This window comes from Pinus tabuliformis, chromosome 3_1, assembly GCF_031772625.1.
Source record: "Pinus tabuliformis cultivar Carrire ecotype Pingquan chromosome 3_1, CPIR1, whole genome shotgun sequence".
Taxonomy (NCBI): Eukaryota; Viridiplantae; Streptophyta; class Pinopsida; order Pinales; family Pinaceae; genus Pinus; species Pinus tabuliformis.
Window position 1 is genome coordinate 824,458,879 of NC_142301.1, and position 13,769 is coordinate 824,472,647.

Sequence of the window (13,769 nt, forward strand, 5' to 3'; positions counted from 1 at the left end):
TTGAATCATGTTTTTGATAGTATAAATAGATTACCACCATCAAAAATATCTGGAGCACCCAAAATTTTGAAATTTGAAAACGGTAATTTAAATCCCTACCCAATTTTATCAAAATCTTACAAAAATTTCCATAATTTTCTGAGGTTTTTTTTTTTTTTTTGACTCAGATTCTAACCATTTTTAGCGTCCGGCCTATTCCTCGACCTCGTTAAACGACTCCGTTCATCTTGTTTTGAACTGAAGCGGCTAACTGAATTCTGATTGACAGTTTACTTTTACTTTCTGCAGGTATAACAATACTGTTCATAATCCGCAACAGTTACTCGTTTTTTTTATTCCAAACGTCAAACGAAAGAGATGGAAAATACACTGAAACTTGGACTTAGCGAGATATTCATTGAGGCTTGGTGTGTGTATATATATATATATATATGCACTTGCTTGCTCTGAGTTCTGAGTTTTGTGCATTGCTCTGATTCTGAGTGTTTTGTGAGGCTTGTAGCTTTGTGCATTACTTTGATTCTGAGTTTTTTGTGAGGCTTGTAGCTTTCTGCAGTGCTCTGATTCTGAGTCTTTTGTGAGGCTTGTAGCTTTGTGCATTGCTCTGATTCTGAGGTTTTTTGTGAGGTTTGTAGCTTTGTGCATTGCTCTGATTCTCAGTTTTGTGTGAGACCTGTAGCTGCACTAGCTTGCTCTGACTCCTGAATTTTGTGTGAGATAAAAGTTTGGAAATCCTCCACAATAGTGGCCACTATATGGAGTTTTAGCTTTCCTTTGTATGCAGATTTTGTATTACTATTGCTGGGAGTCAAGGTGTAGCAATTGTGAGAGTTTTCAAGATATACCCACCTAGTGGGAGGGCTGTTTTGTTGTGTTGTGTTATAGAGGGATTGCATAACTTATTACATTGTGTGTGTTAAGGAGAGATACGGAAAATATGAAGTCTGATCGGGGTATCATCTCTGGATTTATTGGTGTGGCCATACACATGACAATCCAGCACATACTTCAGCACATCTATATTGCCAATCGCTGTAAGAAAGAGTTGGCAGTTCTGAAAGAACTGGTAATGAGCATCGAGCTTACCATTCTGCACATCCAGCAAAATCGCTTGGTATTCAAAACTGAAAAAGATAATGAAAATGCGCCTTCAGCTGTCAACAGATGGCTTAATGACCTGGACGATCTTCTCCTTCAAGCATCAGAAATTGTGCAGCAGTGCTCAATACCAGAGTCCCGCGCTAATTTTTCTTGTTGTCAACCTAAAAAGAAGATTTTATCTTTGAATAAAGATATTAGAGAGCGTCTAAAATTGTCTCCTTTACTTGTCCGAATTCCAGAAGGCCAAGTGGTAGACAGTCAGAAGGTTCTGGAGGGATTTGGGCAGACTAAGGACCGCCTAGAAGCCTTGGCTTCTTCTGCAACGACTTCCGAAACAGCAAGGAAGAACTTGATGGTCAGTGATAGTGTTATCACTGCATTGCCAGAAATGGGAGATGCAGATAAGTGCACAATAGAAAACAAGGAACCATATATAGTGGGACAAAGTCAAGCCATTGAAAATCTGCAGAAGCTGGTGATAGGTGATGTAAAGGCTAAGAAGTTGGTGATAGATGATGTAAAGGCTAAGAAGTTGGTGATAGATGATGTAAAGGCTAAGAACATTGGCGTGTTTGGCGAGCGTGGATCCGGAAAAACCCTCCTTCTCAGGACAGTCTACAACAAGCAAGAGGTACGCACTCATTTTAGAGAGGGTTTAGTACTCTGGCTCACTGTTTCGCAAAAATTTTCTTTTACCAGTCTTGTGAATGATCTCTGTAAGCAAATCGCCATGCAAAAAAATGATTTAGATTTGATTAAAGATAAAGAAGTAGAAGAACAGAAAATTTGGTTGAATCAGCAACTGCAGCAGAGTAGTAGATTTGTGTTGTTTTTAGATGATGTTTGTGAAAATAATGCCACAAGATTGTTGGAGGAACTCGGACTGGGTATAATGCAGTATGTAAGTGATCACAGCAACTCCAAAGTTGTTGCCAGTTATAGGGACCCCAGGGACCCCAATGCATCGTCAGAAATGGGAATTGCAGATGAGTACTCAATACCAATCCCGGCCTTGAACAGTGATGACAGTTGGGAGTTATTTAAACAACATGCATTTCCTTATATCGATGAGGAAAACTTGGCAAAGCTTGTGTGTATGTTGTGTGGAGGGCTTCCCCTGGCAATAAAAGTAGTAGGGAGGGCAATGGCCGGCGGTACTGGTCTGCAGCAGTGGGAATGGGCTTTTCAGAGCCTGCTCAAAGCGACCCAAGCTGCAACAGAAAGCAGCGGGCCAGAAGCGACCCAAGACACAACAGAAAGCAGTGGGCCAAGAGATACCCAAGAAACAACAGAAAGCAGTAGGCCAAATGCGATCCAAGAAACAACAGAAAACAGTGGGCCAAGAGCGACTCAAGACACAGCAGAAAGCAGTGGGTCAAGATCGGCCCAAGAAGCAACAGAAATCAGTGGATCAAGCGCAACCCAAGACACAACAGAAGGCATTGGGCAACCCTTGAATGCTTGCTTAAGGTTAAGTTTGGACGCACTGGGCAACCAGGACTTTAATTTGCAATTGTGCTTTCTGTACATAGCTGCGGCCTTTTCAGAAGATGCAATTATTGATGCCCAGGAGGTGATTCCCTTGTTGATCGGAGAAGGTCTCCTTGCAAGGAAAGTGCTAAAACATGTACCTCAACCCACAGTTTTAGCAGATCGTCAACCCACAGTTTTAGCAGATCGTCAACCCACAGTTTTAGCAGATCGTCGTTTGATTGAACCAATGATAATAAACACTGAAGGGCGCCCAGTTTGCCTGAGGATGCAGGACCCATTTGAGCTCGGAAGGCTTTATCTGGACCTGTTAGCAGAACGTTGTTTGATTGAACCGACGGCCAGAGACGCTAGTGGGCGTGTGCTTTGCTTCAGGATGCTCAAAGTTGTGCATGATTGGGCAATCTCAATTGCTAAGGATGAGGAAAATTTCTACCACTGTGTGGATAACAGCTGGGAGGATTTGCAGAAAGATGGATCTGCAAAGAACAAAAGGATTTTCTTGAGCTGCGACAAATTGAGTTCTTTTCCGCAATTTTCTTCCCCTTCATATTTAATACGCTCATTGTTGATTTCTCAAAGCAAACAATTATTGAAAATTCCTAAAAAAGTGTTCGGCAGTATGCTGTCTCTCAAGGTTCTGGATTTGAGTGGGACATCAGCCGCCTCATTGCCAGAGAATGTTGGTCGTTTGAAGCAGTTAAGATTCCTAAAGTTATCAGGCATGCCGATCAAAAGACTCCCTAAATCTCTTACAGCTCTTGGATACCTCGAGATCCTTGATGTTAGCTTCACTGACATCGAAGAATTACCCTCGAACATTCATTTGTTGAGATCCCTCAGGTACCTGGGCCTTCGTGGATGCAGAAAGTTGCATAATCTGCCTTGTAACATCTCGGGACTCCTGTCTTTGCAATACCTGTATCTGGATGGATGCGACCAGTTGAAAGAAACTCCCAGTAGCAGATGCAAAAAAGTGGCTTCTCTTCATAAATTATTTGATCTAATACAACTTAAAAAGTTTGCTCTGCAAATCAATTCTGAACAATCTATCAGAGAGGGGACACTAGGGAGTATGACTGAATTGGACACCCTCCTCTTGGTAATCCCCAATATGGAAAGGCTACCCTATGACATAAATAATTTGTCAAAGTTGACCAGCCTTTCCCTGAAATGCTCTAAATTGGTTAAGCTGGAAGCATTTACATGTTCTGATTTGACTGAAACGGAGAATAAAAAGAAGAATGATGTTACCAATTTAAAACATCTGAGGTATCTTAAATTTTATGAGTGCGGTATGTTGAAAGATATTCAACATTTACATAAACTCCGAAATTTAAGACAGTTGGAGATTATTCTTTGCCCCGAGGTAAGGAAATTTCCTCCGGAATTTGGTGGAATTGGTGCATTTCCTGCCTTGAAAATATTTTCATTGGTTGGATTACAGAACTTAGAGGAGCTGCCAGTAATAGAGGAGGGTGCAATGCCTTCTCTTGAAGTATTTAATATAATGAATTGTCCACTGTTGAAGGGATTGCCCAATACTTATTTGAACAATTCGAGAGTTAGAATAAGAGTTTATGGTTGTCCAAAGGTACATGTGGCAGCAAACATGGCGGCAAACAGAAATTTGGTACAGGTGGTATCAATGTCAGAAGGCACAAAAGATATCATAACGAAGTACCGGCATGCATTGCAAAAGAAAGAAGATTGGCTTGGTGAATTTTGGTGTGAATTTTGGTGTAATGAGTTTTTTTTATTTGTAGAGGGACTTGTACCATTTGTATAAGAATATTGTATTCCAGTGAAAATTGTTTATATATAGTGAGTTTTGATGTACTGGGTTTTTTATTTTATTTTTGGAAAGTGTTATGACACTTGTATAAATTATATTTTTATGAAAAATATTGTATTTCTTTTAAAATAAAGATATTGATTATATAGTGAATTTTGGTGTAATGGGGTTTTTTAATTTTTGGAAAGTTTTATAGTACTGGTATAAATTATGTTTTCATGAAGAATATTGTATCTTTTTCAAAATAAAGAAGATTGGTTATATGGTAAATTTTGATGCAGTAATATTTTTCTATTTATAGAAGATTTTATGGTATTCTGTAATTTATTTTTTCATGAAAAACATTATACTTCATTCAAGACAATGATAGGTAAAGGTTGTGAGTAACATGGTCCTTGTCTTTGAAAAAAAATGCACATATAAAACATTAAGAATGATTTCATTAAACATCAAGAACAAATACACAAACATAAAAATCACACATCATACACTTTTAAGCTATATTTATGACTTAACCATATTTATTATTACCATGTGATGTAAAGAACATTTGAAGGTGATATTGTTAAGCTATTTTTAATAATATCAAAGTTAAATTGATTTATGATGCTGGCCTAGTTAGGTTTTTGAAGTCTTCTAAAATTTGTAGAAACTATAATCAACTAACTATGAATTTATCTAGTAGTAAGTTTTTGTCCCCAAATACAAAGCCAAGTAAGAATTGTAGCGGAAGAGAGGAGAATGCAACCTAAAAAAATTGTGTGTAGCACTTTAGATTATCTTTAAGAAGTATTAATCAATCACACGCTATGATTAAGTTAGCAATGAAACAATCTCGAATAGAGAAATATGTGAAGTCACACTTAATGAAATTGTCTTGGAAACATGTTTTAATATTGGAACACTATTGGTATGTGTGGGTTATGGTTTGCACTAGTTTTTATATTGCTCTGATGGCCGATGAATTGCATTAAAATATGTGTTCTTATTCTAATTGATCATTATATTTTAGCAATTTAAGGTGGTGATGATTACTCAATAGTCTAATGTGCATGGCACCTTTGATAGGAATGAATATATACCTTAAGATGGCTCTAATATTTGTGGGTATGATTTTAAAAAAGCTATCACCTCCATAAAGTTCACCCTATAACCTCAATGACATAGAATAGTCAATCAAGCAAGTAATAAAAGAATAACCTTGATGCCCATGATCTAGAAGAGATTCATGTTAATCCTAGATCTATCATGCACTGAAAGGGATCAAATCTCTTGAGGTGAAACCCTCTTTCAGAATACAAAACTTGAAGAAACATTTGCACCTCAAGAAATTTGATGGTTCTTGGTGCTTGATAGTTCTAGGGTTGACTTGAAGTTATGTTCGTTATATGTGTGTGTGTGTGTGTGTGTGTGTATCGAAACATACTGAGATGCACATATTGAAATATTTCATTTATAACACAATGAAATTATATTTTTGCTAATATTTTTAAAAGCCACACATCTCCTTCACAGTGGAAAGCGGATATTTTTTATTTATTTATTGTTTATTTTTCCTTGGAAAAAATTGGTAATTTCTATTAATAATAAGAAATTACATTTTGTAGATGTCGTAGCATATGCATATTGAGGCTAGATAGCCTGTCCTTTGAGTGTTAACAAAAAACCAGAAAACATAATCTCCACGTAGGGAGCACTTGTGAGAATATCCCAAAAAAAGGTAACTGTCCCTTCACAGTTGATGCTGTAAACTTCCAATAATTGGAAATTGTCTCTTTGCCAAGAGATCATTATTGTACTATATGTTCATGTGCTGCTTAAATAAAAAGAAAAAACAACATACATAATATATACAATTGTTCCAAAAAACATAGTGAGCTTATGGCTACTGATGTACATGTAAATAAATGAAAGGTCTATGATAATGCTGATAGAAAACTCCATCGATTTCTTCTTGAATTAACTGATCATCATCCTGCCTGTGCACGGCCTCCTTTGATAGGAAGTCTGCCCCTATGTTGCGCTCCCCGATGAGAAGACATCACCCTTCGCAGCCCTGGAGGGCGTCATAGGTGGAGAGGGAGGTTGAATGGGAGTCTTGCCTCGCTTCTTCTGGACTTGTACCACTGGGGCCTCAACAGTATTCGAGGTCTTGATTTGCTCCTTCGTATGGGTCTCTGCTACAGGTGGTGGAGGTTGTTCTGTTGGGGGATGCAAATCCATTTCTTGAGTACCCGATTTGTTTTTCCTGAGGAGGGGGCAGGCCCTGAAGAGATGTCCCACCTGATGACATCTTCTACAACGATATGGGATTCCTTCATAATCAAGCAACTCTTTGCGCAAGGAGGCTCTCCACTGAATCGTAATATGCTCCTACAAACCTCCTTTGGTGTCCAGATGAACTAAAATCCTTGTGTAAGCCATCATGTCTGTAGTTTGGTAAGATTCATCATACTCCATGTATGTGCCTAAAGAGTTCTCGATACTTCTGAATATGTAGGACCAATACTGCAGTGGCAGGCCTGGTAGCCTGATCCAAATAGGGCCGACACTGATTTGCTCAGTCTCTGGATCAAAACGAGGCTTCCAACGCTTTAGTAACACAGGTGCATGTTCAAAGTGCCAAAAGGAGGAAAGGACCCAGCTCGTATGATCTGCCCTTGCAAATCTCAGCGCAAACCACCCCCTCACAAAAGTTTGGACAAATGGGATATCCGCCAGGTGATGTCCCCAAATTTTTGTAGCCTAGGTCTTCAAATGAGCTGCCGAGTAGCTCCTGCCTCTGATTTTTCCAACCAAAACCCTATCTGCATAATCCATCATATCACCCCACTGAATATCCTCTTCAAGTCTTAAAATCACGCTTTCTGCCCTAGACTTGAAGTGTTGGAGAGGTAAATCCCCTCTACGGATAGAGGCGATCCCTACTAGCCCAGCAGGGGTCTAGCAACAATCACACAATGCTGCTATGCATGTTCCTAATTACGATTAAACAAGAGGTAAAGAGCACCTACTTGGATTCATGCGCTGTCGTTTGACGAAGAGATGTTGCCTTCGCTCCTTTGCTTCGGCTGGTCACAATCCTCCGCGATCCCCGCGAATAGATACCTGCACACACGAAGAGGAAACAAACGCAAGCGTGAAATCTAGTAAAAACAACTATACATCGGTCAGAAAAGATGTAATTCACATTTAACCATAGCATAGACAAATGAGAATGGAACAATAATAGCAGTCATTTATTATTAATCAGAATAGAGAAGAGTACAACCAAATGTTCTGACGTCGGTAACCTTCTCAGGAGGGGCCAGTCAGCATGTATCTCAAGCATTCACCTTTGAGGATGATTCTCCCAAGACAAACAACTCTCTCTCTCACACACAAGCAACATAAAACGACCTTCCCTAAGCAATCAATCACTTCCACCCGTAACACACCAAACCTATAGTAGCAGCAATCTGAGCACTACAAGCTCTGTACAATCCAAGCTATTCCAAGCTATGTCTAACTAGCTGCTCATGGTAATGGTGGGAGTTTATATAGGAGAAGGAGACTCCTAAAAGGGTGGAAGGATGAGCTTATCTTCAAGGGAAGTTGTTGCAAAGGGTCGAACAGACATGCCATAGAAAGGAGTCGACATTCACAAAGCTAACAACCAAGCCTGGAATTATCTGGAAGGCTGGCTGTTTGAACAAATTCGCCCAAACTAGATCAGCGCAGATTATTAGGAAACTGTCGCGTTGTTTCCGCGTCTCAATAACTGAGACAGTCATGTCAGCGCGGAAGTACACGGGAAAGGCGCGCTGTCGACCAGCGCGGAAAAGTGATGTCCTTCCGCGCTGGCAGCGCACGGAATACACTACAGGGCGCCAGTCATCGCGGATATTTTAGGAACAGACGCGCTGGTGAACAAAACTTTAGAAAAATGGGTTTTTGGGCCAGTTCAGAAAGCAGGAACTTAGTGATTGTGAATTCTTGGCACAGCAGGGTGACTGACAGGAAGGCAGTGACAAATTACTGTGTAACAGATGCCCCCTAAAGCATGAAGACCGAGAGAGTGGGAGGGGTGAAATGCTTTACAACACACGCCGAACTGGAACACCACCAGGAAGGACCGAAAATCTCTGACAATCAAGGACATGCAGTCTAGGCATGGGCGAAACCATCCAAAAGACATGCGAAAATGGTCTGTGGAATGGACACAACCACCCAGCTAAAGAGACCAAAAGAATGATAAGGTATGGTCGCAGCCATCCATGAAGACTCAGGTATGGGCGCAACCATCCATCAATGAGTCATGTAATGATCATCCACAAAATCGCAGCCTGGACTGTAACAGACAGGGATCCAGGGTCTTGCACTCCATCTCGACCCGAACAAAGTACAAGTCCAGGCATGTGAATACAGGAGTTGAAGTCGAACATGCATGAACATCGTCTGATTACCAGTCAATGATGGAAACTGTTAACAGACGCGAGAGGTACCACCAATAATGACAATGGCCCTCAAGGTACTATAGGTACAATCCGTGGCGTGTGAATCAATGAGCTGGTGTCGAACACCCACGGAATCATTCGATCGGAGGCCAATGATGTAAGCCTCACGTCGAACACGAAGAACCTGCCATTGAGGCATGCAGGCTCCAAGGCACCTGAAGGGAGTCTCTAAGTCACCTTCCCGGATAATGAGTTGGAGTCGACGGGAAAGGACCTTGATCGAAGGTGGGCCATGATGTTTCCCACATCATCGACGCGAGACAGAGGTAAAATAGTTTGTGTGAGATAGCAGACGAGGTTGTATTGTTGCAGAGGTCAACTTCTCTTGAACATATGGCGGCACTAAAACGGGTTTGGCAGTACTTGACATCAAATGAGCAGAGGATATGGTGATGATGGCAATGAGCAAATGAGAGGCCAAATAGGATAACCCAAACCCATGGAGGCTAGTGAAAACAAGATGAGATGGCCCCACCCAGACACGAAGCAGCGGAGTGCCATGTTCAAGAGCGACGTACTGCCGACACGACTGTAATCATAGTTCCATTTTCCCCACCATTTCTGGCAGGTACCCCGATTATTTTTGGATGACAAGCTTGACGGGGATAGCATATGCTTGATGTGTATCATTTCGACAATACCCGATGTCATTGAGTGTTTAACGAGCCTGACAAAGGAAAAACTCGGCATCTTTTCTTGTTTCGAGAGTCTGAAAAGATCGCGGAAAAGGAGACTCCAGGGGGGGTCCTTTTTCGTACAATTGTGTCTCTCGAGCCCGAAAAAGTATAAAATATGCTTGAAAGAACCGCCCGACCATTACGACCGAGGAGTACTTTTCGTGGATAGTGTCTTCGACCCGAAAAAGTAAAAAAGCGGTCAAAAACACGTCGTTTTAGAGCCGATATCGAGTGAGAAACGACAAACACCCGACAATCTTTTTAGTTCAACGGTAAAAAAAGAGCTTAAAATGACCGCCTTTCGTTCCTTTTAATGAGCTGAAAGGAGGCTCGGCTATCTTCTCTCGTTTAATGTCGGAAAAGAGCTTAGAGACGACATATTTGGAGACCAAATGCACGGAGAACCGTCACGACCAAGCTGGTTTATCCGAACCTGCACAAGAGCACTACCCGCATAAATCCATTCGATATGTGTAAAAAACATATTAAAACATGCATTCGACAAATCTAGGGCTAAAGTCATGGCAAAAGATGGTAGAAACCCAAAAATATGGTCATTTGTGAGTTTTTACTATAAATAGGGGGGGTGAGAAATCATTTTTACCATTTTACCATTTTGGGACGTGAAGGACGTGGAGAAGCCAGAAAGTTGACGGAGCGATTTCCAGCCCGTACGGACACCATTTCCCGAACCGCTTCTTCCAGGTAGGTTCTCCTCTCCTTGCCCTGCATTTTGATCATATTTGATAGGATTTTAGCGGTCGAATTTGCCCAATTGGGTGAATTCTTGGCGCATAGATGCGCTCTCGGTCAGCGCGGATATCCCACGCAGGTCCGCGCTGGCCGAAATAGGACAAAACGCTGCCAACTTCGGGTCAGCGCGGAAAACCCATGTTCTTCCGCGCTGGCCTTGAAAAATAACAAAGGGCTGCCATGGCCAGCGCGGAATTTTTTTTTTTTTTCAATTTGAACACAAAAAATTCCATGCCAGCACTTCTAATTTCTTTTCATGGCTTGTGCAGGATGTAATGGCTTTCCAATGGCAGGAAAGAGTGCACGAGGTTGAAGATATAGCTGCTTGGGCAAGTGTGGATTGCTGCAATGCCATGCGGGCTTGCGGTTTCATGAAATTTTTCCTCACACCGCGCCTAAGAGCTCAACATGATATCCTCGAGCTACTAATCAGGGAATGGAACCCGGTGGATGGGAAGTTCACCATCCGGGGCCAAGATATTGAATTTGACCACATGGATATCTTCTTTCTGACTGGGTTGTCTCGCCGGGGTGCGAGGCCCATCATAGAGGGACAACGACCTGGCGGCGGTCCTCTAGATGACCTCATGGCTCGAGTATGCCCGGAGGCTGAGAAGACGCGGAGTGGGAAAGTAGCAATCCCCACAGTGGGAAACATAGTCCTCCGCACCATCCTGTTCATGGTGACCCAGGCAGCGGGAAGCATGGCCAACCACGAGGCTTCGAAGACCCACCTCATGCTAGCTCTCGATTGCCTTGAGCCTACAATGTTTGATTGGGCCACAGCAGTGACCAACAACATGAAGAGGCAGCTGAGCAACTGTCGTCGTGAGGAGACGAAGCAGTTTGGCTACGGGCTTATCCTAGTCCTGCTCATTCTAGAGCGAGTGCCAGCCATGCGGCTGCAGACGATGGCCGTGGATGCTCCTAGGGATCCTCGGGAGACGAGGGCCACACGATGGGCTCGTATCATGCCACGCGGAGGTGGTGGCCGACCACATAGCTGGGGAGCATTCTTCCGGGACTGGCTAGATCAGCAGGTTATCTTCGTGGAGGACTGGCCATACGCGGGCATGGATTTCCGCAATGACCCTGATATGGTGCTGCCCCCAGGTGAACAGTGGGATGATGCAGGTATAACACTTGACTTTTGAGTTTTGCAATGTTTTTGAATTTTTTATGTACATGTCTTAATAAATGTCATGGTATGCAGATGTGGGGCCCACTAGACCGATTGGCCTGGCTGCCACGGCACGGAGAGAAGGACAGGGAGCTGGGGCCTTGGCCTTAGTCCCTCCAGGGGTTGACACGTCAGAGACTGTAGCTCGCAACCTTGAGGGGTTGCTGGAGGGAGTGCCTGACTACCAGGGGGTCGAAGAGGTCCCCTTAGAGCATCAGATCCATACAGTGGGGGTGGAACCCAGGGTGCACCGCCTTCTGAGGCGGGTAGCACGAGCAGCTGTGTACTACAGAGAGCATCATCCGGCTCAATAGTTACCTAGGTTTTATTTCCACTGTTATTTTGAGACACATGACTCAGATGTACTGAGATTTTGGACATGTACACTTATTTTTGAGCGCCTTAGTGCGCCACACGATATATATATATATATATATATATATATATATATATATATATATACATACCGGCTTTTTAGATGGATCATTGTTACATGTGATGATGTCTTGTTTATGTTATGCAATTGTTCAGTACAATTGTGATCTTATGTATGAATTTGCATGACACATGACCCATGCATTTTATATTTTTTAATGCAAGCTTAAAAGCACACATATGCAAACTATGCTTGAAATGATCTATTTACATATGCTTATTCTTAGATGGATCTTTTACATATGATGATGTGTTTTATATGCTATGCGACTGTTCGACACACATGTGATCTGATGTATCTACTTGCATAACAAACGACCCATCATGAAATATGCACATATTTTATTTTTATGAAAGCTTGAAAACACACATGATAATCACATATGCAAACTATGCTTTGAACAATGGATTTTATTTTTGATGCAAGCTTAAAGGCACGTATATACATGCAAACTATGCTTGATGGAAAAGGAAGCGGGCATGCGCCCAGCATCGTGTCTCAATTCGAGGTACATGCCCCCCAAGCTTCAAGCCATTGAAAATGGGTTGAAGGTTGACAAAACAGTTATTGCGCTCGAATTGCACGAGCTCATGTTTCATTGTTTTAACGAGGTTGACACAGGTAAAAGAACTATCCTCGGAATGCCGTGTTTCATTTTTTAGCGAGCTTGACACAAGACAAGGAACTGTGCCCCAAACAGACTTCATCGTAATGAACGGGAAGTGGAGGCCCCCAAGAAAGTGGCTCCGGAGGGGAGGCCAACATCTTGGAAATCAGGACCTAATGCCCCCAGGACACTATGCATGATGGTGTCATCACTGGGTACGGGCATCGGGTGGGTGGCCACGTAGTTGATTTGCGGCGAGGCAGATGCAATTTGTGGATGAAAGCCAGGAGGGAAAGACGAATGTGCGGGAGGGGATTGTGGACGAACGAACGATAATTGATCGAATGTCACGATTCTTCCGTCGTGTGGAAAGCAGACCACACGGAAAAGTGAAGAAACAAGGGCTCCCATGGCATACACATAATCACGACCAAGGAGAAGACTGAAGTCTAAAGAACCTTGGGTAACTGAGATGTCTATATAGACAGTCTTGCCTCCCAAAGTAATAGGGAACTTCGGGAGGATCCCTAAAGGCTGACTCGTTCCTCCGTCAAACGCGGTGAGATGCGGTGCGACAGGTACAAGCGATGGGGAACCCAAAGCTCGCCAAGTAGTAATGGGCATGAGACTAACCGATGCACCTTCGTCTAACACAGTGCTGGGCAGCGCCTTATTGCAAGCATAGGCGGTGACCCAGAAAGGCACATGGGATGGAAGGGGAGGGCAGTCAAACGACTCCAATCAAAAGAGATGACCGAACTACTTGGTGGGGGAACCATATGGTTGCCCCATTGCTCGGAAAGAACCGAATCTAAATTCTCCGGAGAGGTTTCAGGAGAACCTTTATCAAGCTCAGGAGAATCTGAGGAGACGAGAAGAACATGAGAATTTTTCTCTTCCGAAACAGAGTGGGTGAGAGGAGGTGAACTCGAAGAGGTTGAAAACAACCATACAGGCAACCCGACAGTTAACCCTGGTAGGGACAACGTCGCCATATACGGAGCACCAACATTCCCAAGATGAGGGAATTGTCCTGGATTCCCATCAGAGGGGGAACCTGGGTTAGTGAATCCCGGAAAAGTTGCCATGGTCAAACGAAAACGAAACCTACTCAAACTAACGCACACAAGATCTAACCAGGTGATGTGGCCGAATTAATTTTAAGACACAAGAACCAAACTTGACCTTTTCATGTTTCAGGAGTCGAGAAAAGGATGAAAAGATGACTCCAGT

At 42.7% G+C, this 13,769-nt stretch overlaps 1 protein-coding gene across 1 annotated transcript; it reads left to right on the top strand.

Moving 5' to 3' along the window:
- The first annotated feature begins 365 nt into the window (after positions 1–365).
- On the top strand, positions 366–4,540 carry LOC149190033 (putative disease resistance protein At1g61300). Its single transcript, XM_089413339.1, has 2 exons — positions 366–1,583; positions 1,614–4,540. The coding sequence occupies exons 1-2, from the start codon at positions 938–940 to the stop codon at positions 4,379–4,381; spliced, it is 3,414 nt and encodes a 1,137-aa protein (XP_089269465.1). The 5' UTR covers positions 366–937; the 3' UTR covers positions 4,382–4,540.
- The last annotated feature ends 9,229 nt before the right edge of the window (positions 4,541–13,769 follow it).